Raw genomic sequence first — 24,726 nt, forward strand, 5'->3', positions numbered from 1 at the left:
TTGATATATAAAAAATGTACTTTAAATGTGCAATGAAACATTTATGTAATCGAAGATATGTTATATCCACTGACCATCCAGTTTAGCGTAACATTATTTTCGCTATTATATAATGGAATATTCAAAAATATAAAAGAAATAAATGATTTCTTGTTTCAAATATGTTTTAGACTAAATTTTCTGTATAATCTACTTTAAAAAGTGTATGATATTCATAATTTTAATATAATTTTATCGAGGTCGGATTATCGATACAATATCTTGTCTGTCAAACAATTTATTCAAATAAAATCAAATCACTGCTCACAATTAAAAATACATACATAGTATATTATTCTAAAAAAAGAAAATTATAAAACAAAATTATCCCTTATACCAATACAATTTTAGTGCAGTCTTTCCTACATAAATATATAGTAATCTAAATTTGTTTTATAATTTCCATTACTCAATAAAAATATTTCACCATACTGATCCATTATATTAGCACAGAATGCCAATATATAATCATATAGTATATGAAAGTTTATAGTAGCAGAGTAAAATAAAATAATATTTAAAAACCCTTTAAAATGTTACCTTAACATAAAATGATTATTAGCTTTGCCTGCATTTTGGATAAAAAAAAAAAGCAAATATAAAATTATTAAACTTAAAATCATATGTATATGTCTTATAAACATGTGAGTTGATATTTATTAAGGTTTTAATTGAAATGCATATGCAAAATACAATATTAGTAGCAGAATTGTTGAAAAAATTCTTTTAAGTCATCATAAGAAAGTAATATTATGTTTACACTCAAGTTTGAGTCATGTAGTTTAAATAAAACATATCTTTTATGGAACTGAAAATTAAATAATACTTTTATATATGATAAATTAATCATATTTTTTGCGCCAATGTATAATGTAACTGTATTGTTTTTTTTAATTTAAATTTTTTTTATATTTTAATTAATTTATCTTGTCTATGTAAAAATATAATATAAAAGTATTAAGATAAAAATGTTGCAAAGTACTTTACAAGATTACATGACTCATCTTGAATATTTACCGATATACAATATCGGTAAATAAAGTGTTATTATATAAAAGAATAGAACAGATAATAAGGTATGAAAAAAATAATAAAGGAAAAAGAACGTAAGAGGAAAGCCGGCAAAAAAAATAATTAAACATAACATGTGGCGCTATATTGGATAGAGTGACCTCTGTTTGTTAATTAGCCTCTGCTAAGGTGTTGATTCTTGCATTAATAGCCAATAGTTGCGCCACAAATGATGAATCGCTCATGATTGCAGCTAGAGCAAAGAGCATGTCCTTCAAAGCATCTTGCGAAATGTCAAGTTGTCGTGCGCACTCCGCTAATATCTCTATTTCCTCGGCGTTAGGACTTATCTGCAATAATAAGAATAAGTTTCTATTATATAAATTTTGACAGTCTTAATTTTGTCTTAGATTTTGTCAATTTCTCATTTTGACTGATTTAAATATTAATGAATATCGAGAACTGTACCCTATACGATTCGCAGAATTTATTAAATGCCATCTTAACTCGCTTTTTCCCATTGCCTGTCTGATAAAAAATTGTGAAGGTCTGTGAATCGTTCATGTCTATAACGGAGAAGTATATGCCGGCAGTAACATGACCCTTAGTATCTCTGACAAGGAGACTTCTGCGATTATAAACCAAGTTTCTACGCTCCGTAACATCAATGGCAGTTAAATATGGCCTTGCCACATAAATGAGAGCGACTTGCATTCTCTCCAAGGCACCAGGTTGAATTCTTCTTTCATGCCATTCAACATAATCAGGATCGTCAGCACACAGACAGTAGTTGTACTCTTTCTTGCAAGTCGGCTCATCAGACTGCGTGAACCAGCCTGTATGAGGGTATAACTTATCGGCCATTACAGTGATAACGCGCGCTACATGGTAACCGGGATCGAGTAGCATGACCCCACGACGTCCGCTAATCTCGATTTTCAGGCACACTAATACATGCTCCTTTTCGCCGCTATCTGCCGCTGGTGGACCACCGACATAGCCGGCGATATCACCAATTGTCTGTAACACATTCATTTTTCTTATAAGTGCTGGCATTAAACAATTATTTCAAATATTAGTCGATTTAAAATTATTTTTATGCAAAAGCATTGAACATGCATAATCATGGTTTTATTGATGTTTCAAAATAAAATTTGTTATCCTTTTAACTAGTAATACTTCACAAGTATTAAATTTCAACTTACTTCTTCACAAGATACTAAGTAGAGGCCACTTGCTATTCCTGGGAATCGCTTGTTTAAATCTGTTAATCGATGTAATAATTCAAATCCAAGACCGACGCAAGTATGGTGTTTGTGTGTTATTAGAGGCTGATATTTTCGATAAAATCGATCCAACGCTTTCTCTCCGCTTGCAGTATAGTCCTTATAAAACCTGTTGTCGATATTGTCTGTAGTATTCTTAATTATATAAAAAATGATTGCAATGAGAGATTGTGTTACATACCTGAGGAAATTACCAATAGTATCATAGCGATGCTCACGCAATAAGCGTTGCGTTTCAAGTTCAACGCTGCCTGCTAATTCCTCATACTGTTCGACCGTGGAAACGGTCAGGGCTGGTGACTCGTAATGGGCCCAGACCGGCAGGGGTAGCGGAACACCCCTGATCCAGGGCCCGCGTGCCTGCCCCTGTGGCTGGCACCATATCTCTGCCGTCTCGAGTCAACTCGGCCATTCGTTGCCCCAGCGACCAACCGTTGGCACAAAGCCATGCTCGTCCCTGCAGCTGCTTATTGGCTCCACAGGGCTCTCTCCGTGTTTTATACTCTTCTCTCGCTCTGCAAGTATACATAAATATTAGGAAATATGTTTAAATGTTTACCAAAAATGAAAAGGTAAAAATTAAGCAATGTGACTCTTTTAAAGTGTGTTACTTTTCAGCAATGACTTATATTTATTTGTAAGAGATCTGTTTCAGTTGCATCTTCTTAAATTTTTTATTATTTGAAATTAAATGGTTATATTTTCTAAAAATATATTTATACATTGAAGAAAAAGATAAAACACACAATGTAAAAGTGCAAGAAGTAAAATAGACCTAATAACGTGTTTTCAAAGTGAGATTGTAAAAAATCTGTCAAAATATATTCCCAATTGCAGAAACGTAATTTCGAATCCTGCTTTGGATTAGGATATAATACCATATGATATTATATGATGCGACACAGAGCGTGTAATAATTTTACACAACAATTTCAATTGTGACGTAACGCGACATTATAACGAGGCATTGGTGTCAATTTTTTCTATCACTTGGGTTATCCCGCGTAAAAAAAAAAAGAAACTATTTGCGTAGGTAATTACCGTAAGTCCACTGCTATTTGAGCACACGGATCAGCACGGTGCCGTAAGACAAGATCTGCGAAATTAGTGCGGAGAGGCGGATTGAATTTGTCATCGGTTCGGTATCCAACATGGCGATATGTACGCTCAGAGGACGCGCGTGGTGAATCAATACACGACCAAATAGATACGTAGCGCGTGCCACGTGTCTACTGGCGACCTTCGTCGTCACGTCTCGCGATTCTGTTCGCTGAATACGCTGCGTCGTTTGCCGCGCCAAGATTCTTCGAAAGGAGGGAAAAAAAAAGGAAGGAGAGAGAAACCGAAGGGGACAATCCGTTATCCGTGCTCTTTTCCGTCGAACGGAATTTCCGTTGTCGCGAATCGCGACGCCAAAACTTTCGTGCTCAATCACAACGGAAGATAATCGCTCGCGAAAACGATTCGGCCTGTCAAAACCCTATCGCACACAATTGAGGATCGTTAAATGTGAGAAAAGAAAAAGAAACGTAAGAAAAAATTATCATATGTGAACTTCTCTTTTAATCGAAAGAAACTGGTCGACGACTTTTGTATATATTTACACTCGCGATAAAAGACTTATTTCCAAGCCGTTTTCTCTCCCGCGCTGTCAAATTCGTTAACGATATGGTTGCGAATCATCGATATGATTTGTGGATGATAAGTAACTTTGCAAAAAAAAAAAAAAAAAAAAAAAAAGGGAATTTGTTTCTTTTTGGCAGAAAAGAAAGAATTTCCAAAGCAGAACGTCACTCATTCGCGTGTCTTCCTAAATATAAATCTCATCAATAAGCCAAAGAATAATATAAATCCTAATATTTTTTTACTCGCACGATTTCGATATCGAGTATCGTTCTCGCGCGTCTATTTCGCGAACACTTACCCATACAACGAGCGCACCAAACAAACAAAAACTTTCCCTTCGTGTAAGCTTTGTTTCGGAAACTCACGTGTCCGAACTCCAAGTAGAACTGAGAGGTAGGACGCGGGCGTAAGAGTTATATACGTTCAGCGGCCCTCTCTATTCGCCCCTCCCCTTTCTTTCCTGTCTTTGAATCGTCCCCGCTTCACCACTTGCCCATCATGATATGCTTATGTATGCGTTTCTCCACGTGATTGCAATATCATCGTTCTTCATCGAAGTTCACCAATAAAACCACGCACTTGTAATTATCTCGCGCTGATAAAATGTGTGTGTGATTTTTAGGTTTCTCCTGCTTTTTCTTTTATTATGTAGTTAAATTTTTCAGCTCTTTACTCTCACTTGCTGTTTTAATAAAAACAATGTTTTTATTAGACACACACTCATGAAAAAATAATTAAATTATAAAAGGGATTTTTAAAGGTCGTGTTTACTGTTTATATAGTAAGGACATAGTCTACAAATATATATTCTCTCTTTTTTTCATCTATCATGTATATATTTGTATATATTATGTTTATATAGGTTTATAGATAAGAAGTAACTTGAGCTAATTTTTTATATAATATCATAGTCTTAAAAAATAATTATAATCTTAAAAGATAAAGAATTTACTTGACTAAGAAATGAGATGACGTGATTGGTCGATGGTGTCGTGCCTCTCGAAATTTCCCAGCTGTTCGGATCATATATTTGTAACGTCAACAATCACCGATGACAGTTGCTTCCATGGAATAGATAATGAAGAGAGAAGGGAGGCCGAAAGCGAGATAAATTTTATTAATAAATTACATGTGCAATTTGCACATTAAAAATATTGATTTATTAAAAATGAACAAAATGTAGTTTAAAGCTTTATCGCATATTATAAAAGAGAAGACTCGTCTAAAAAGCTAATTCACCTCATCTTAAACAATTTTTAATTATTAATTTGTTTTCTTTAGTTTTATATTTTTAATGAACTTCCTTTGGAGATGTAAAAATCATATTGGGTTTTTTCCATTCTATCCATTCCTTTAACTCTCGCGTTTTCATTTTACTTTGCACGTCTTTCTCAGCGGCTATTTCGAAAGACCTTGAAAGTCATCACGCGATTACGCGACTTCGATTAGCGCAGTTGCTTTTGAAACGTTACATTCTAGGCAATGTTTTCGCGGAAATTGCCAAAATAATAAATTATTGCAACTTTTCTTACGCAAGTATTTACGCGAATAACTCTCGCGGATACCCTCGTATATTCGAGATTAAAACGAACGTCTGCAATGAACGACACTGACAGAAGCTGCATATCGTGCCAGCTGGCATAGTGTGTTTATCCCTTACTCCGGATGTATTAGTATTTTAAAATTTTTCATTTGAAAATTATTTTATGACGCAAAAGGACTGATTATCAAATTTTTTCCGACACGCCGTATTTTATGATATCAACGATCCAACGTCGTTTTTGATCGACGAGATTCTGGCGAAGTCACGGACCTCTCCAGACAGTTAAATATGCTTACTATCGTCCACGTGATTATTGTATGACCCGATTAGAGCTACGACGCAGTAACGCAGTTCATGAGAATTGGATATGAACCAATTGCCACGCTCTCTTCGTCTACTGCGTAGAATGTATTTTCCGTTTATGTATTTATTACAGCGTGTATATATGTTAGTGTGTCCGAATGAAATGGACGCATTCTTTTGTAACATTGCGCAAGAACCAAGTCCGCTTTTATTAAGCTTTTGATACGGAGATATTTATGCGTTCATCTGCTCGCGTCACATTGACAGATTAACGTTATCTCGCTTTATCTAATAGCAAATATAATGTTACGTTATTGCGTCTCTTTTATATATTATTTTTATATATTTGTCTAAAGTTGTTGAATAATCAGTTGCTTAATTAACTTAAAAATTAAGATATTAAAAATTGAGACAAGATAAGATAAAATAATAGAAATTTATTAAAGAGATCGAAGATGAAAATTTTCCCAGTATTTGTTATCTAAGAACGATTGTTCGAGACATATCCGTTGTAAATCTGTTGATAAAGCGGTTCTTTGTACCATGCTTCATCCGCAATTATGACTCATACATATAGTCATTAGTGACGCATTTACCGTTCACTACAGAGATACATTAATAATGAATCAACGCAATCTTTTTTATAAACAATACTTGTACGAAACTTATTTCCGCCATTCAGTCTCGTGCAATAGTCTCAGCTTAAAATACTTCAGATCTGCGCATATAATGCATATAGTATATATTACTTATATTCTCTCTCACTTGAACAGTTTAAAATCTGTCAAAGATAAAAAATAATAGAGAAAAAAATATCACAAAAATTACTCTTTTTCTAAATAGTAGATATTTTTAAATAATATACAATAATATACTACTTATGTTCTCTCTCACTTGAACATTTTAAAATCTGTCAAAGATAAAAAACAATAGAGAAAAAATATAACAAAAATTATTCTTTTTCTAAATAATAGATATTTTTAATATAATAATTAATATTTTTATTCAACATACGGTGTTTTACTAATTATACACTATTTTTATTCATAAGAATACAGTTTTCTTTTCTCGTATCATTAGCTAAGCATATTTATTCGATGAATAAGAATTATACGGAATTTTTGCGTCATCAAAGAAATTTAGATACAAGATCTTCAGCGATATGCGACTTCGGCAATCAAATGAAGCACCTGGTATATAAATATCCGTATAGGACTGCAATTACATACATCGAGCTGCTTACGTAAGCGCGAATAACAGCACGCGTTGGCGTGGCCGAAGACTATGAAAAAGTTCTTGTTGGAAATATGTAGCTCGAGAAAGAAAACTGTATGAAAAAAATGTATATATAATGGTATATGTTTTTTGCACCGCGTCGTTGAATTGTAAAAATTGCAGCGCAATTTCGTCGAGTGGATAACATGGAATACGTGAGCATGATATATCGTTCGTGTCATGTTACGTGTCATTAACACACGCTTCTGAATAATATTATTTTTTTTTTTTTTTTGTGACATACAACAAGTAATTTTTATCGAATGAAAATATATTTGCAAGAAATATTCAACAACAAGAATTAGTATACATTAAAGCCAAAACACACTAGTTAAATGCAAATTATTTTCTTAGTCTGTATATATATGTATTTTCGAACATTTTTAATACAACTATTGTAAGTGTAAATATATGTAGCGTATAAAAAATTTATTTAAAATAAGTTTGCACGCAAAATATAGTGCGTATATTCTAGAAAGTCGCACTTATCTGCTTTATCTGAAAACTTAAGCGTCTTTATGAGACTTTTATGATATATTTGTTATTTATGTCATTTGTATTATCAATAGCTTTTATCTTAATATATTTACTGTTCATGAAATATATGTAATTTTGATGAGTGTATGCGTGCATGTTTAAGAAACACGTAAATTTATCACTGAACAATAGTTAAATTTATTTAAGGAGCTGAAAAGCGATGGAAACATGATGTATGTGCGATGTGAGAAGCATTTAATCAAAATAAAATCGCTATGTGTATCTTTAAGTAGAAAATGTCAGTAATATAATGAAGGATAAGATTACAAAAAAAGTAAAAGTGAACGGATAACATATGAATATATTAAAATTAAAAAATTAAGATTCAGAAAATGAATAAATTATTTAAAAAATACAAATCTGTCTCTCGCATGGAAATGTAGAGAAGTCACTAGCAATGAAATATAAAGAAATAATTGAATAAGACGTTCTAATTTTTATTTTAATAGTCTGATAATATTCTCGTCTGAATAGATAAAAAAAGATAAAATTAATGAGAAAAAAATTTCCTTTATATTGCCAGAGGTGTTAAAACAAATAAGTCTAGATCAGAAATATATTATATAAATTTGAAATTATTTGGATTTATCGAAGCTCTAGAAAATTTATAACGTGCTATTTAAACAATCTTATCACACACTGATTATAATAACTGCGCACAAAATTTATTAGAATTATTCTTCTTTAAATGTAATATTAATTGATTTTAATACATGTAATATATATGGAATAATATGCAATTGATTTTAATTTATAATATATATAATATGATATTAAATAATATTTAGGAAAGAAATCATGATTTTTATTTTCCCACTACGTATTTTGATATCAGTGTTACATATCAATACGATTAAATTTTTAAAATATATGTTACGAGAAATTAATTTATGTTATATTCATTTAATATATTTTATTTTGCCAAACGCGCTTTAATAATACTAAATAAGTTTATTGCTTTAATGTACAAGTTCATTCTTAATATATACATATATATAAACATATATATTTAAATATTTTACAAGATAAATTTTATACATACATATTTTTGTATAATTCAAATGTATAAAATATATAAAAATATTAATATTGTATTTCTCGATAATTTGTATTGACCATAAACATGATTGATACTAGGTTTCAATTTAGAATGTATAAAGTGTAACAGAAGAAAACAAAAACATAATAAATAAATGTAACAAACTATGTACTCATTTTCACGTTTTAAAACGGACTCAGCTGATTATACCTGGACACGTGATTATCTAGAACAGATCATATGACATGCGAGGAGCCAATCGCCACGCATTTTGCGGATTTGTTAAACCGCCAATATTCGCGACTGCGCGTTATCACCTGTGATGTGCGTGCCGTGAATGACTTACGTTATGCCGGACTTTTGTCCTTGAACCGTTCAAGTTGAAAGTAATGATTGATAACAATCTTTATTCATTTCTCGTCACTAATATTGGGATTCGGGAAATTTATCGTTCCTTCACCGCGTTTTCATGCCGGAAAAACATCTCGATTGACCGATATTTCTCGCATATAAAGTGATGTTTTAGGTATTCGTGCAATGAAGTGTCAAATCACATATATGTTTGAGTTATCAAAAACGTAGATCGCTATGATTATCTAAGATAACTATCATTCCTTTTGTCTGTCAACAGAATACTTTCTAGTTTTTACATAAATTTTATATCTCTCTTTGTGTGCACATACTAAAATACATATTTCCAATTTTCCTTCTAAACATATGTTATTAATGAATCTATTAAATTTTAATTCGAATGTAAAAAAAATAAATGTGAAAGGAGTAGAATGATATAAGAAACTAAAAGAAACTCTTGTGTGGTTGCAGGTTGTTGCGTGCTTTTAAAATATGCATATTTTTTGTTAATATCTTTAATGAAAATATGGAAATGTCATATGAATTTAATATAGAAGAGGACTATTTTGACAACACTAATATAAATATATTAAAAAGATGATAATTTTGTTGATATAGATAAAAAGTGGAAAAAATGGTATATAAGTTACAGATATAAAATAAATCACTGCTTTTTTTTTTATTATGCTGCTTGCAAATTTATATAAAACATTTCTTATCTTATATATATTTTTTTGTTTATTTCAGACTAATCAGGAAAGCATGTTATCAACATTTTTATCTTCGAACACAAATCAATATACAGAGACTGAGGAACCAACAGATAACTTATATCTTGCATTGATACAATGCTTTGGCATTATAATATGTGGGTAAGAATGCATTATTAATTTATTTGAACAATGAAATAAGAAACTATTAGAGATTTGAATATGTACTTAAATCTTTCTCAAACTCTTTGCAACATTGTTCTTAATTTTTCTCACATATTGAATATATGAAATGATTAATTAAAGATTTCATACTAATAGTAATGATAATATGTGTTTCACAGATACCTAGCAGGAAGATTAGGTATGATGACAAAAATCGAAGCCAATGGATTGAATACTTTTATTGGCACTTTTGCTTTGCCATCACTAATCTTCATGTCTCTGGCAAAACTTGATTTCACATTAGTTAATTGGAAATTTCTTCTCGCTGTATTGTTTGCCAAGAGCTGTGTGTTTATTACAGTACTCATAGTTTCAGTAGTGATTAAAAAGCCATCGAATCCTGGACGTGCTGCACTCTTTGCAATATTTACTACACAAAGCAATGATTTTGCTATTGGATATCCAATGAGTGAGAACAATAGAATTATTATGCCTGAACATAATTTTATACTCTTCTATATTATATATTTTTGCATACTAAATATTGTTCATTCATTTTAGTCAATGCTTTATATGGAAAAACACATCCAGAATATGCTGCGTATCTATATCTGATGGCCCCTATATCGCTGGCAATTTTAAATCCGATTGGTTTCATATTGTTGGAGATAGACAAACGACGTGTGCAGGAACACACAAATTGTAGAGATATGGTTTATTCCATTGTGAAAGGTGTTGTACTTAATCCAGTGCTATTCATGACAGTTTTGGGAATTATAGGCAATCTTATATTTAATCACAACGTACCACGTTTACTCGCCGCAATTCTCGAAGTATTCGGCAACGCTTTCTCCGCTAGCGCATTGTTCCTTCTTGGCTCAATGATGGTAGGAAAGATACACAAATTGAAAGGTGCTGCGTTAGTTATACCAGGTATATTAATCTCTGTGAAGCTGCTAGTCCTGCCTCTAGTCATAAGAGAATCCATTATTCTCTTGAATGCCGGAGATAACTTGACGGAAACAAGAAATTTGAGTACCTATGGTTTCCTGTATGGTACTATCCCGACAGCACCGGCTTTGTTTATTTTCACTTTGCGATATAATCTCGAAATTGATTTAATCGCATCAGCAATGGTAGCTTGTACATTTCTCTCCGCTCCGCTTATGTTTGTATCAGCTAAAGTGATCAATGCAGTTTATGCTGGAATTACACCTGTTAATTATGCACGACAACTAAAAATTTTTTCCTTTGACATAAGCGTTGCGTCAGTAATAGCTTGTATATGGTTATTGATATGTTTCCTTGGATTTGGACGGAAACGATATAATCAAGTCACTCATCGATGCACCTTATGTCTCGTAATTGCGCAGGTGTGTGTGTGTATAATATATATATATAATAAATTATTAAAATGTGTTTCTACATTGTATATACATGTACTCAGTTTAACTTTATATATACAATATATTTTTCACACATTTTCAGCTTGCAGCAGCAATAGGTGTGATAATTTGGTCAAATCTGAACCCAAGTGGTACTCGATCAACATTATGGTAAAAATTTTATATAATCATTTTCTATCAAATAAAATTTTGTTATTAATTTTGTCATTTTTACTAATTATAGGTATGTTCAGTTCATTTTAATAACTACTGGTGTATATGCAAGCAGGATATGGACAGCTGCAATTGCAGCAACATTACTATTTTTGAGTTCACGCTCGTTATCCTTTGTTGAAAATCTACAAAAATGGTTTTATCCTATTGGATGGGGGTATGAATCTGAGAGCTTTTCTCACTAATTGTTAATAATTTAAATACAAATATTTCTATATTTAAACCTATATTTATAAAGTGTATAATAATTAATTTGCAGAATACCACTTCTAATGGTAACAATAATGTGCACTGTTATACATATTCCATCTGAGCTTGATTTAAAAAATCCAAATTTTCAATTGAGCAGAACTCAAGCTGCTGCATCTTCATTCATATTAATATTCTGCTTTATAGGTATATTATAGCAAGATATATTGATTCATATTTTTAACATTTAGCTACATTTGTTTCATATTATTATATATTATTATTATAACATTATGTTACTATATATGAGAGTATTTTTTATATTGTGATACAAATTGTAATAATTATTTTATTCTATACAGTGACATTAGGTTGTTTGGTTTTACAACAAAGATACCAAAGAATGCACATTACGACGTCATACGAACATATAAGGAACAATACAGAAAACACTATAACTGAAAATAATGAAAGGAATATAGTAGATGTGGAAGATTTAGTTTCTCCATTAATTAATGCACCTATGTAAGCTAATGAAAAACTGAAATATGTAAATAGAAATTTGCAAATTAATTATAAACAATATCTTTTTAGAATTGGTTGTGAATTTCAAAATGGTTGTCCGAATGGAGCATGTAGAGCTAATGCTATAGAGAGAAATTGCGATGAAGAAAATGAAATAAATACAGATAACGATCCGCAGATTTTGCGACATCTCGTTTTCCTTATTTTACTGTTATGCTCCATGTTTATTGTACGTAAATTATTTTTATTACCTGCAACTATATTTATTACTTGAAACGTTATTAAAGTATTATATTAAAATCAATGCTGATGTATTACAGGGTTTATCAATATCTGTAGGAATATTAATAATGGAGCAGTTAACTGGTATTTATGCCGAACTTGCATTCTTGGATGTGGCATTGAACTTTGGACAATCTTTAATAGCATTTGCCATTTTTGGGCTAGATCCTAGTTTGGGTAAATTGGGAAGTTGGCTGCAAAAACTGAGCAAAAAGTGGCAATCTGGTATGATATACCTTTATGAAATAATATATTTTATATATATTTTATATTTATGTGTGTAAATGTATGCATAAAAAATGCAGATATCAAAATAAGAAATATATAAAATTATACATAAGTTAATTTTTATAGCAAATTAATTCATAGATTGATATAAATAATATTTTATAATTATTATTGACAGGAAAAGAATTACAGTTACCTTGCGAAGATGCTCTTAGTACAGAAGTAAGGGCAATCCGAGAGCAATTTAATCAATGTTATCTAGAGGCATGTCGAGCACGTATATCTATGTGCCGTAGGCGATTGTTGAAGGTATATAAAGGAGTCTTTTCGGGATCGGATTTGGTCAACTGGTTGCTCGAAGTTGGAATTGTCAACAGTCGAGAGGAAGCTGTGCGATATGGTCGTTGTTTATTAGAGAGTAGAGTTTTGCAACATGTCGATGGTACACATCACTTCAATGATCAAAATCTTCTATATACGTTTAACGCATAGTTAAATTTTCCAATGTTTTTGATGAGATAAATTAACTTTACTCATTACATATTAATATTTTATATATTGAATAAGGGGAATGATTGAAAGAAATGATTGAACTAAGATAATTTATATTATATAGTTGAACTTTCGTATTTTCTTTATTAGATCAAACAATTTTTTAGAGAAAGAAGTTTCTACTACATAAAAATAATAATTTAAAAGTAATATTATAAAAATTATAATAATTTAAATTATACCAATTTAAAATTAATATCAGAATCTTAAATGGAAAGAATTTAATTTTTCTGAATTGATCATGAAATATAACTAAAGTTTTACTATATGTAGTGTACATACATATGTTTGAAGTTATTTGAAAACGAGCACAAAACATTTGTTATATAACTAATTTATTTGCACATAGTTATTTCAATATAAAGTATAATTTTATTTAAGCGACACAATTTATAGGACATTTTTAAAAATATTAAAAAAGGAAATATTTTTTAAAATATTTATGTTAACGAAGCAAGATATATAATTTCTTCGCATAATACAATGATTCCTATTATTTATTCAAAAGCAACATCAGTATTAAATAATGTTTTTTTAACTATTTTGTTGTAATTATATATAAAATGAGTGAAGACTGTGTTTAGCATATTACATACTACACTCTCAATATACACAGTTTGACATAGGAAATATTTTAGTACAAGAGGGCTATTTTTATATATAAAAATCTGAATTATTTAATTTAGTATAACAGTATAATTATTTAATTTTAAAAATGTGATGTGATAGAAATAATGCTTGAAGACCAAGGAAGACGAACAAAAAAATATAGAAATCATTTTTAAACTATTTTTTCAGTGTTAACATAAAAAATTTGAGTCTACTTTTATTCTACACTAATATATATATATTTGAAATATATCTAAAAAATTGAATAATTTATATTGCTGATTATGAAAAATATGTGATAAGAAATAATTATGAGTAAAGATTATGTAATTAATACAATGATTCAAAATTTATTTAAAATGAATTTATATGATTTTATTTTTTAAGCCATTATGTTTTGTTAAAATATTTATTAAAATGAATCTCTGTATATTCTCTATGCTAAGGTAATAAATACACGACAATATCAAAAGTGAAAATGCTTATTGACACATAAAAATTACCTTTTCTTCTCATTATTGTAAAATATATACTGAATGCTCCAAAAAAAAGTTTAGATGAAAATATAATACATAAAAGTTTAGATGACAATACATAAAATATAATAGTCTTATATAAAAAATATGTATTATTATTATCATATAGTCTATATATAAGTTCGAAATTTTTATATAAAATAATTTACATATTTTATACAAATTTATATAAATTTAGAAACATAAATCATCATCAGGATCATCTTCATCTATATCATCTACATCATCTGGATGATAAAATATTCTGGATGTATTTGTTGTACTGAGAGTATAAGGCAAAGGTGTTTTGTCTCTTTGTTCCATCTCTCGAGCATTCATCTCTATTCTAAATGACGATTCAATTTTCATTGGTTGACTTTCATTTGCTTCTGGTCTGCGAGCATTTGCAATCTTTTCAGCTTTAATTTGATAAGATGTACTGTCCTGTGTTATTGTTTCTGTTTGACACACTATAGAACCACTCAATTTTCTATAAATAAGTCTTGCAGTATAAGTTAAATTGTTTATAGAGCTGATGCCGGTAAATTTCTCTAGCTTAACATAAGTAGTACCCAAAGTTTCAATTGCAGGAACTTTCTGTACAACATCTCTCCGATAAATACATATAAGTTGTGACACTTGCTTACTTAATTTTTCTACGAACCATAGGGCTTTTGCTAAACCTACATAAAGAATTAAGGAACTCAAGCAATTGACAATAACTGTGTTCCGAGGTTTCAACTTGACAGTTTTAAGTATATGTTCAAGATTTTCTAAATCTTTCTTTCCAACTTCATTTACATTGACTGTATAATAATCATGTAACTGTATATTCTTGGATACAAGTGGTTCAGGTTCATTGTCATACCAAAGTTTTGGATCGGAAAATGACAATAAATCTATACTATAATTAGGATCTTTCTCCTTCCATGCATACAGCCATCCAGCTATTAATGCTCCTGCATACATTGCATCTAATCCTGTGAAATAATTAGTACTTCTTTTACTTGTAAAACATAAATAGACTGTGTGTTGATTCAGATTGAATATTTAATTTAATATTAATTAAAAAAAAATCTAACCTTCATCTATAATAATTATTCTTGCTCCTTCTAGTATAGGTAATGTTTCCATGTATGCCATTTTACATAAGACACACTGTATATAGACTTCACAAAGAAAAGAGAACACAAAGATAAAAGTAATGATTATGATAAAAAAAAATATATAGGAAAGATGATAATGTACTTAGAAAGGTACGATTACTATGTAATATTGGATTTCATTGATATACTTTAAGTAATTTTATCAATAAGATATCAATAAAATGTGTATTTAAACGTAATCAGTTCTTATTATACGATATGTATATGTCACGCAAACGTGAAACGACAACCTAAAAATTCAACACATGTTGCTTCTTCGAACGCATATCGTATGTATCGTATCGAACGATCAATAAACATAACCAAATCATTTAAGTCATCATTTTACGACGAACATTTTATGTCGAGAATGTGAGTCATCAATTAATAAGATAAATGTCTTGTTTTATTGAAATCTGAAAGTTATAAGATTTTATTATCAGCCAAGTCAATATTTCCAAATATGTAAATGTAAAACAAAAAATATGTATATTACTGATACGGAATGCGATAGTATCGATAATGAATTTCGAGTTACATCGACTCTTTATTTAAAAAATTGTACATATACCTATTCGAGAAATATAAATATCTAGAAAAAATATATGTTGAAAATATGTACATATTTAAAAAACTTTGAAAATATATATAAAAATATTAATATAATAAATAATTTCTTATTACTTTACAAATTCTAGAACATTATACATTTTTCTAACATATATTTATTATATTTTTATTTCTCTGAATAAATCACAGAAAGATATATATATATATATATATATATATATATTGCTTCCTCTGTTACGATTTCTATAGAAATCTTTGAAAGTTATAATTTTATATCTTTCCTAAGCTGTTCGTAGCAAAATGAGCAGATATTTGAAAAAAGGCGGTAGAAAGGAACACAAAAAGGTTGTCTGTTTTTTTTTAACATACATTTCTTATATTTAAAATATATATCCTTGGATGTAGCAAAGAGAAAAAAAAGAAGAAAATGAAAAGAAGACATAAAATATCAATAATTTACCTTACTAAAAAACATCACTGCGTATACCGATGCCTTTATACGGCATGTATTAACGGGACAACAGAGAGTGTCACACTCGGCGTCACCTTTTTCGGACGACGACGATTGGCCTCGAACGATTTGCCTCAGTGAAGGAACGTCTCGGCCAATGGCGTGCCCGCACGGCCCGTCAAGGGCGTTGTCGCGGCCGATTGGTCGACAGGCGGCGTCGCGATCGCGGTCGGGAAGCTCGCTGTCGTTGGGGGCCCCGATCGGACGTCGACGGGCAAAGACGTGACCCGAGACACAGGCGAAAGATGAGTGCCAGAGTGTGTGTCACATCTCTGAGGCAGTTTCGCTCGCAATAGGGAGGTTTTATTTTGACAGTGCGATACGCGAGCGGGTAGCGCGATGTTCATCACTACGACGCGTCCCTGAGCGAAGCCGAGTAGCGTCGAGTAGCGCGCGTACGTCGCGTAAGATCAGAAATATCGTCGCTCCGGGTCTCAGCCAGTCGGAGACGAGCGGGCGCGCTGTGTGCACCTGCATGTGTCACTTGTGAGTGCAGTGCGACCAGGGCACGTAGTAGTACCCTACCCTACCCTACGCGCGAGTTTTTGTTACGCACGAGTAAACGCGCGGTGCGCCGTTTGCGACGTTGTTGTTATTATTATTATTATTATTATCATTGTTGTTATTATTATTATTGTTGTTGTTGTTGCTGCTGCCACTGCCGTCGTCGTCGTCGTCATCGTCGCCGCTACCGCCGCCGTCGCCGTCGCTGTTGCTGATGCTGGTGCTGTAGCAGACACCGACGACGCCGACGCTGTCGCCGCTGTTATTTCCCTCGTGCACCTTCACCACGAGTCATCGTACGTTGCCGGTCGTTGTCGTGGCGAGAGCCAGATGCGAGACTGAGAAAGAGAGAGAGACAGAGAGTGCATCATCGCCGTCGTCACCGATGAGTTTGACCTGCTGTTCGCTGCTGCCTCTCTAACTAATCGCAAGCGTGTGTGATGCCCGGGAGCCGCTCCAGCACGGACCCAGAGCACAAGTCACCGCGGGAAAGTGGTGAAGACTCCGAGGATGAGAGCGAGATCCTGGAAGAGAGCCCCTGCGGGCGGTGGCTTAAGCGCCGGGAAGAGGTACATGTTTGTTTAAATTATTTCATTCTCTTCTAATTTCATATTTTTTTGCTGATGTGGAAGGCTTTCGCATGTTGGATTGTTTGCATTTGAGAAGGTTGTAACTAGCAGTAGCGGGTAAGATTTCCTAAAAAGTTTTAATTTGATAAATGTTCTCTTTTGTACATCATCTTTTAGATGTTTTTTTTCTAAACATTTGTGCTATTTGATTTTTATGATTTTATACAGTAGAGTATCAAAGGCCATCATACTAATACTGAGATTAACTTCTAACATTTGTCATATTATTTGAATGTGGATCATAAGATTGATTCGCTGTATAATTTCTGTATTAGTTTTTTTACTTGTTTAATTGATGGCTATAAAAGTGGTTTATTCTTAAGTTTCTACAGTCTAGAATTATACAGCAGAATTAGAATCGCACAGTTAGAATCGACTAGAATCAGTTAAATTATTTCATGTAAAATATTTTAATAACAATGTTTCTTAATTTATAACAATCGATATTTTTATAAGATATATATAAAAGAAAAAGGTTATTTAGTTTTTTAGATATATCTTCTGAAATAGTACCATGAATTTGTTTAAAATGCTTTTGTTTTGTGTTATGATAAATGTTAGGACAACTTATTTCAAGTTGCATTTGTACAGGTGGACATATGTACACAGATGGTTCCATTATAAAAAGTGTACAGATTATTGAGATTTGTTTTCGTGTAACATAAATTTCTCCTTTGTATTATTGAATTTCTCTTATTATTCTGTATGCTTCATCTGTATCTTAACTCAAGCTAAATTCTTGGCACAAACATCTTACCAATATCAGACGCATTCATATTTTATCCTAAAATTAGATTGTTGACGTTCTGTTATCGAAAATATAAATCAATGAAATTATTTTGCTTATGCTTACCTCAGCATCAATTTCTAATGCTATCCTTTATAGAAGTAAAATAATTTTTATTGTACTCAAATGGCATTATAAAAGATTAGTTTTATATTTACTTAGTTTTTGTATAATTGTACTTTTGATCTTAATATGATTGAATTTTGTGAACATTTTGCATACAGTTTGCAACATTTATTTTTATGTCTCTATATTATAGTCGAGTAAAACTTATAATTTGATTATTATTAATTTCTTTAAATTAATGATATATGGTTATTTGTATTGTAATCTTAGCTTTCTTTTATTTTGTGAGAAAGAATACTTTTTATGAAATAGATCTAACACTATTTTTTATCATCTGTGTGTATTTTTATATTTATAATGTCTTCACATTTTGCATTAGTCATGGAAGGTATATTTATTTCAGGTATATGTAGGTTCGAAATCTACGGTAGCCGAAGGTTCTAACTTTGGATCAACAAGAGGGACTGAAAACGAAGTTACTGAAATGGAAGTATGTAACATTGTGAAACAGGAAGTGGGATAATTTTTACGTTTCATTGTACTTGTGTGCGTTGAATTAGTTTATTATTTCTTCAAAGTACTTTGTCCAGGATTATAATAATTTGAATGAAGACAATAATAATTTGCATATATTATACTATTATAAACCAGCTGGACATTATTGTCTCTAATATCTGTGGTGACAAGCCCTCTTCTGAATCATCTCCCCTCTTCAAATTCTTGACAAGGTCACATCCATGTAATAGTAAATAGGCGTTGAAATCGTTTCAATGCGCCACTTTAAGTACGTTTAAAATGAATGATTACAATAATGCAATCCATTATACCTATATATAGATTGTATCGAATAAATCTACTCAAGTTGCAGCCTGCAATATATTTACAAAACGGGTTTACGACATATTTATATAATAGATAATATCTAAAACATATCTGGATAATTGCAAATTTAAAAATATTACTTAGGAACTGTAGGATCATCTAATTCTAATAAATAGGCCTGGATGATCTTGGAGTACCTGAATGATATTTTTAAGTTTTCTAGTAACAGTTGGATAAAAAGAGAGATTACCATTATATTAATAGTGCTATATATCTGTAAATTTTTATAATGAGATAATTTTATATTTTTTTAAATTTGTTTATTATTAAAGTAAAAAAATCATTAAGAAATATGTCGAAATTAATACTTATTTTTGTGTCTGTAGGTGGAACAGAGAGATGTTCCTGGAATTGATTGTGCCTACTTGGCAATGGATACAGAGGAAGGTGTTGAAGTGGTATGGAATGAAGTGCAATTTTCGGAAAGAAAAAATTTCAAGGCCCAGGAAGAAAAAATACAACTTGTTTTTGAGAATCTCACCCAGTTGGAACACCCTAACATTGTTAAATTTCATAGGTATTGGACAGATACCCATAATGACAAACCCCGAGTAAGTAATTAATAAAATACCGCAATAAGATTTTACATTTATATGAATATGATTTGTATATTTAATTAATGTATTTTTTTTATTTGTCAGGTTATATTTATAACAGAATATATGTCATCCGGGTCCCTGAAACAGTTCCTAAAACGAACAAAACGTAATGTAAAAAAGTTGCCTCTACAAGCGTGGAAACGATGGTGTACGCAAATACTTTCTGCGCTTAGGTAAATATAAGCAACATATAACACTGTTCGAACAACTGCAATATTTATTTCTAACTTATATATATTTCAGTTATTTGCATTCCTGTTCACCCCCCATTATACATGGAAATCTTACCTGTGACACTATATTTATTCAACATAATGGTCTTGTAAAAATTGGTTCAGGTAAGTACTCATCAGTAAAAAAAACAGTAGAATGAGTTTTCTCTGTTATATATTAAATACATAATATATACAGAGATATTATTTTGTATTTAAACAGAGAGCATGTCTGTGCATTGTATTTGAAGCAAAATATGATGAAAAGATGGTCATATGACAGAATTATTATTTTCTGAATTAAATAATCACTAACAAGATGAAATTATATGTATGTGAGGTATCTCCATTTTTCCTCTCTTATTCACAGAGTTATTAAAATCTTATATCTTTGTTTTATCATAATTTTTCATAGAGAACTTGCAAATATTACACAATTTTTTGTCTGAAAAATATACAAAGTGAATAGAGCAATTGTAATATTTCTACTCTATATATCTCGTTTCTCTATTTATATATTATTTAAAAAAATGAAAAGGGTAAATATATAATTACATCAAATTGAATGAAAAATGCAAATCTATATTAACATTTTCTGCTCAGTTTAAGTATTAAGTGTTACATGCTTTCCAAACTCCTAAACTTTTTCTTTTTTCTTTAACATCTTGCATATTTAAAAATATAGATATAAGCAGATATTTCTAGAATAATATTACATGCTTTCTATTTACTTTCATTACTCAGTTGAAAGTAAATAATATATAACTCAGCTCCTGATTGAACAAACAACATGACAAATACAATTCATCTTATAGTGTCTCAAAATAGATGATTGTGTATGACACAAATACATCATGGAGATATTTTCATAAAGAAATATGTATATTTCAGTTGTATTTTACACAAAAATTATTTGTTATAAATTATTATAATTATAAGACAATGTATTATCAATTTTGAAAATGAATATTTTTAAAATGATATTTATTAATATTATGTAATACACACAGGGATGCATCAAATATGATATTTATTAATCACTTGTAAATATATAGTTAAATTTTCTTTTTTTTTAGCATAAATAGCATTTTCTAACATATATATTTGTATATATATATATATATATATATATATATATATATATATATGCTATGTGAATGTAAAAAACCATGTATATGTTAAGAATCGAATATTGATTGTGACAAGAATAAATGTGGTTCTACTGAATTATATTTATTTTTGAAATGGTGTCTATATATATATAGAATTTGTACATATTACTATATTCTAGTTAGATTATAAAACGTTTCTCTTTCTATAATTCTATATAATGTTAGTAACATGAGTCCATTAGAAAGATTGTGTTTAAACTACCTTTTCATATTAGGAGTAACTTGAGTCCTCATTTTTAATTGTAGCAAATAGGCTAATCTAGATAATGAAAAAAACACAGCAAAGCCTTTGAAGAGAGAGGAAGTACAAATCGTACTTTCGCCCATCCAGAGGATGAATCCATCAACGTCGGTGCCCTTCAATTGATGTTATTGTCAAAGGTGGTGAATATATTCAAGAAAAAAAAATCTCATTTGGCAGATTGTCATCACCTAATGCCAGCTAAGTAAATTAGGCATAGAGAGGTAAACAATTTCTATATTAATTATATAAGTAGTTTTACGCGTTAAATATACAAATAATTAAAATTTATTTTAATTTTTTCATTAGAGTGCAGTATGTTGCACTATTTATTCTTCTAGTTGTTAATTCTATTTAACTATAAGGAAGACAAAGTATATCTTCTTTGTCCTTCTCACAATCATCTAGCGCACGCATTTTCATTGTATTTTATATATATATATATATACATACATTTTTTTGTTGTATCCTGTAATCCCTGATAAAAAAGGTTCTTCAAAGCTTTCCACTCCCAACATTTATACTTATTCAATGAAAGTGCCTCTTTATAGCAGAACTACAATCAACAATAAAACAATATCAAGTTACTTTTTTAACAAAATAACCATTTATGTGTTTTATTTGTACATTAAAAAAAACTTTTTCAGAAGCACTTTCATATGTGTATATGCGAGAATTATTACTATTAATTGTATGAGGGCTCAAGTTACTCTTAGGATAAATTTTTAGCAGAAACACAATTTTTCTAGAGTGGTTTCATTCATCTTGACGTAGGCAGCAAACATATAGAATGTGTAACAAATATATCTAAAATATATTTAATTATAATTATTACAGTATTTACTTTTGTACAATTCTGTCTGATGGCTGTCCTACAAAATCTTCTAACACATTATCGAAAGCGGTTCACATTAATATGTCATTTTTATGTTCAAGCTTAACTTGAAATAGAACAGCTTATAAAAATGGCAATAATCTCTTTCTAATTACAGTGGCACCAGATGCAATTCATCATCACATCAAGACTTGTAGAACGAATATGAAGAATATACATTTTGTAGCCCCAGAATATGGAAGTAAGTGTATTGTTTATATCTTGAGTTTATATACATAGATTATACATATATATATATTTAAATTTTTATTGTCTTTCTTTAAGATTCCGTCACACCAGCCATCGACATCTATTCGTTCGGGATGTGCGCTCTGGAGATGGCTGCACTGGAAATTCAGGGAAACGGTGATACGGGTACAATCGTTACCGAAGAGAACATCTGGAAAACAATAGAATCTTTAGACGATGTTCAACAAAAAGACTTTATTCGTAAATGTCTTCAGGTGGACCCACTTAGTAGACCAAGTGCAAAAGAGTTGCTCTTTCATCCCCTTCTATTTGAAGTACATTCTCTTAAATTGCTCGCAGCGCATGCCTTGGTCAACTCAGCTAGTAAGTTAGAGAGTAATTTTGTATTCTACATGCTACATGATATTCAATCATTTGTTATTTTACAAGAGTTAAAATAATTGTGATTGAGACTTGCAGTGATGATTGCATATAAATGAATCATGCCTAATGTTATAAAATTTTTATAGCTAACATTTCGGAAACAATCACAGACGAAGTGTTACACAGGCTATATGGACCAGATACCGTAGTTGCCGAAGTAAAATATCAAGGGATGTCCCCGCAACAAATTCGTTTAAGTGATATTCCGGTTACGGAAAAATTAGAAAAATTTGTTGAAGATGTAAAGTGAGTATCTCAATCACACATGAGATACATCGGTCTGGTCTATACATCGGATTAGTTGGTAACCAGAGTGATTTTACATTGCCAGGTATGGAATATATCCATTGACTGCATTTATGGCGAAATTGCCTCCGCCTGTCCGACCGAGGGCGATATCGCCCGAAGTGACAGAATCGGTTAAATCGGTTACACCCGAGCCCGTGGATGTGGAGTCTCGAAGAGTAGTTAATATGATGTGTAATGTTAAGCCTAGAGAAGATAGTAGTGAATTACTTGTGAGTGGCATAGAGTATGCATAGAGTATTTAACACATACACACACACACACACACATGCGAGATGATCTATATAAATAACGGACTTGTAATCTTAAATTGGTACATTTTTCAGATGACAATATTGTTACGAATGGATGACAAAATGAATAGGCAATTGACGTGTCCTGTGAGCCAAACGGATACTTCAATGCTTCTTGCACAGGAACTTGTACATTTTGGGTTTATTAATGAGGTAAACTGTCTCTTGTTTATATGTCACTCGTTCGAGTTTCGAATCTGAACAACTTTGCATAAGACGTTGTTTAATTGTTGCAGAACGATCGTGATAAAATAGCCAATTTAATCGAGGAGGCATTGAGGAGATACTTCAACAAACAAATAGTGACGCCAGGAATGGTATCGTTAACTAATCTTCCTACTCAAACTACTTTACTGCTGCCTGGTTCGGAATTTCCATGTCTGCAACACTTTGACAATTCCGTGTGCAACGCCACAACATCCAATAGTGATAGTGCAACTAACCTGCTGCCAAAAACCTCAGGTATATCCGTGTCAAGTAACAAAACGAATAAACTTCACGATGACGCAGAACCGCCGACAATCAGCGAGAGCGGCAGTTAACCATCCAGGATAACGTCTGATAACTCAGTTCACTGTGCCACTTTGCACGCTTTATGTATAGACTGGCTATGTATTTTTATATTTAAGTAAACAGAAAGGGGAGAGAGAATGTGAACGTAAAGGTGAGAGGGTGCCGTGGCTACACTACTCTAAGCTAAAGACGACTGCAAATTAGGAACTGCTTAGAACATCTTTACTTTCATCTTTCTAAGTTGTCAAAGTAATAACTCTGTTGTCAAATCATTTCGTTGTCGTTCTATATATCTAGAGTTTTTACTTTATATAAGTCGTGGCCTGTTATATAGATACATGATAAATTGACGAAAGGTGTACGAATCTAATGTAAAAAGACCAAA

The 24,726-nt window shown here is 31.1% G+C and overlaps 4 protein-coding genes across 9 annotated transcripts; 2 read left to right on the plus strand and 2 right to left on the minus strand.

Annotated features, from left to right (window-relative positions):
• Positions 1-1,156: 1,156 nt before the first annotated feature.
• LOC140667662 (uncharacterized) lies at positions 1,157-5,286 on the minus strand. The gene is made up of 5 exons (XM_072895799.1): positions 5,263-5,286; positions 2,518-2,729; positions 2,256-2,445; positions 1,519-2,070; positions 1,157-1,400 (listed from the first exon to the last, which is right to left on the minus strand). The coding sequence occupies exons 1-5, from the start codon at positions 5,284-5,286 to the stop codon at positions 1,221-1,223; spliced, it is 1,158 nt and encodes a 385-aa protein (XP_072751900.1). The 3' UTR covers positions 1,157-1,220.
• Positions 5,287-8,938: 3,652 nt separating this feature from the next.
• Anchor (integral membrane protein GPR155 homolog anchor) lies at positions 8,939-13,301 on the plus strand. 3 transcript variants are annotated; one of them, XM_072896031.1, is made up of 12 exons: positions 8,939-9,045; positions 9,482-9,647; positions 9,758-9,882; positions 10,065-10,354; positions 10,447-11,258; positions 11,374-11,441; positions 11,515-11,661; positions 11,764-11,900; positions 12,056-12,218; positions 12,288-12,447; positions 12,539-12,725; positions 12,907-13,301. In XM_072896031.1, exons 2-12 carry the CDS (start codon positions 9,645-9,647, stop codon positions 13,218-13,220), a joined length of 2,406 nt encoding a protein of 801 aa, XP_072752132.1. In that variant the 5' UTR covers positions 8,939-9,045; positions 9,482-9,644; the 3' UTR covers positions 13,221-13,301. The 3 variants fall into 3 exon arrangements, with proteins under 3 accessions (XP_072752132.1, XP_072752131.1, XP_072752130.1); XM_072896030.1 differs by having other exon boundaries at positions 9,006-9,237; XM_072896029.1 differs by having other exon boundaries at positions 9,006-9,185.
• A 416-nt stretch (positions 13,302-13,717) lies between these two features.
• On the minus strand, positions 13,718-15,965 carry Elp5 (Elongator complex protein 5). Its single transcript, XM_072896032.1, has 2 exons — positions 15,487-15,965; positions 13,718-15,384 (listed from the first exon to the last, which is right to left on the minus strand). The coding sequence occupies exons 1-2, from the start codon at positions 15,545-15,547 to the stop codon at positions 14,600-14,602; spliced, it is 846 nt and encodes a 281-aa protein (XP_072752133.1). The 5' UTR covers positions 15,548-15,965; the 3' UTR covers positions 13,718-14,599.
• An 860-nt stretch (positions 15,966-16,825) lies between these two features.
• Positions 16,826-24,641, plus strand: Madm (MLF1-adaptor molecule). 4 transcript variants are annotated; one of them, XM_072897090.1, is made up of 12 exons: positions 16,827-17,116; positions 17,364-17,703; positions 19,020-19,106; positions 19,825-20,049; positions 20,140-20,270; positions 20,341-20,435; positions 22,715-22,798; positions 22,882-23,169; positions 23,316-23,475; positions 23,561-23,747; positions 23,862-23,981; positions 24,065-24,641. In XM_072897090.1, the coding sequence occupies exons 2-12, from the start codon at positions 17,575-17,577 to the stop codon at positions 24,368-24,370; spliced, it is 1,812 nt and encodes a 603-aa protein (XP_072753191.1). In that variant the 5' UTR covers positions 16,827-17,116; positions 17,364-17,574; the 3' UTR covers positions 24,371-24,641. The 4 variants fall into 4 exon arrangements, with proteins under 4 accessions (XP_072753192.1, XP_072753191.1, XP_072753190.1 ...); XM_072897089.1 differs by having other exon boundaries at positions 17,367-17,703; XM_072897088.1 differs by having other exon boundaries at positions 16,827-17,703.
• The last annotated feature ends 85 nt before the right edge of the window (positions 24,642-24,726 follow it).

Source organism: Anoplolepis gracilipes, chromosome 7 (assembly GCF_047496725.1).
Source record: "Anoplolepis gracilipes chromosome 7, ASM4749672v1, whole genome shotgun sequence".
Taxonomy (NCBI): Eukaryota; Metazoa; Arthropoda; class Insecta; order Hymenoptera; family Formicidae; genus Anoplolepis; species Anoplolepis gracilipes.

Coding starts and splice junctions, on each gene's coding strand:
- LOC140667662 (XM_072895799.1), bottom strand. CDS start 5,286: ATGATTTTTACATCTCCAAAGGAA. Junction 2,446..2,517: donor ACTATTGGTAATTTCCTCAG/GTATGTAACACA, acceptor TATCGACAACAG/GTTTTATAAGGACTATACTG. Junction 2,071..2,255: donor ACTTAGTATCTTGTGAAGAA/GTAAGTTGAAAT, acceptor AATGTGTTACAG/ACAATTGGTGATATCGCCGG.
- Anchor (XM_072896031.1), top strand. Junction 10,355..10,446: donor TGCTATTGGATATCCAATGA/GTGAGAACAATA, acceptor CATTCATTTTAG/TCAATGCTTTATATGGAAAA. Junction 11,442..11,514: donor GGTACTCGATCAACATTATG/GTAAAAATTTTA, acceptor TACTAATTATAG/GTATGTTCAGTTCATTTTAA.
- Elp5 (XM_072896032.1), bottom strand. CDS start 15,547: ATGGCATACATGGAAACATTACCTATACTAGAAGGAGCAAGAATAATT. Junction 15,385..15,486: donor AATAATTATTATAGATGAAG/GTTAGATTTTTT, acceptor ATTATTTCACAG/GATTAGATGCAATGTATGCA.
- Madm (XM_072897088.1), top strand. CDS start 17,575: ATGCCCGGGAGCCGCTCCAGCACGGACCCAGAGCACAAGTCACCGCGG. Junction 20,436..22,714: donor TCTTGTAAAAATTGGTTCAG/GTAAGTACTCAT, acceptor TTCTAATTACAG/TGGCACCAGATGCAATTCAT. Junction 22,799..22,881: donor TGTAGCCCCAGAATATGGAA/GTAAGTGTATTG, acceptor TCTTTCTTTAAG/ATTCCGTCACACCAGCCATC.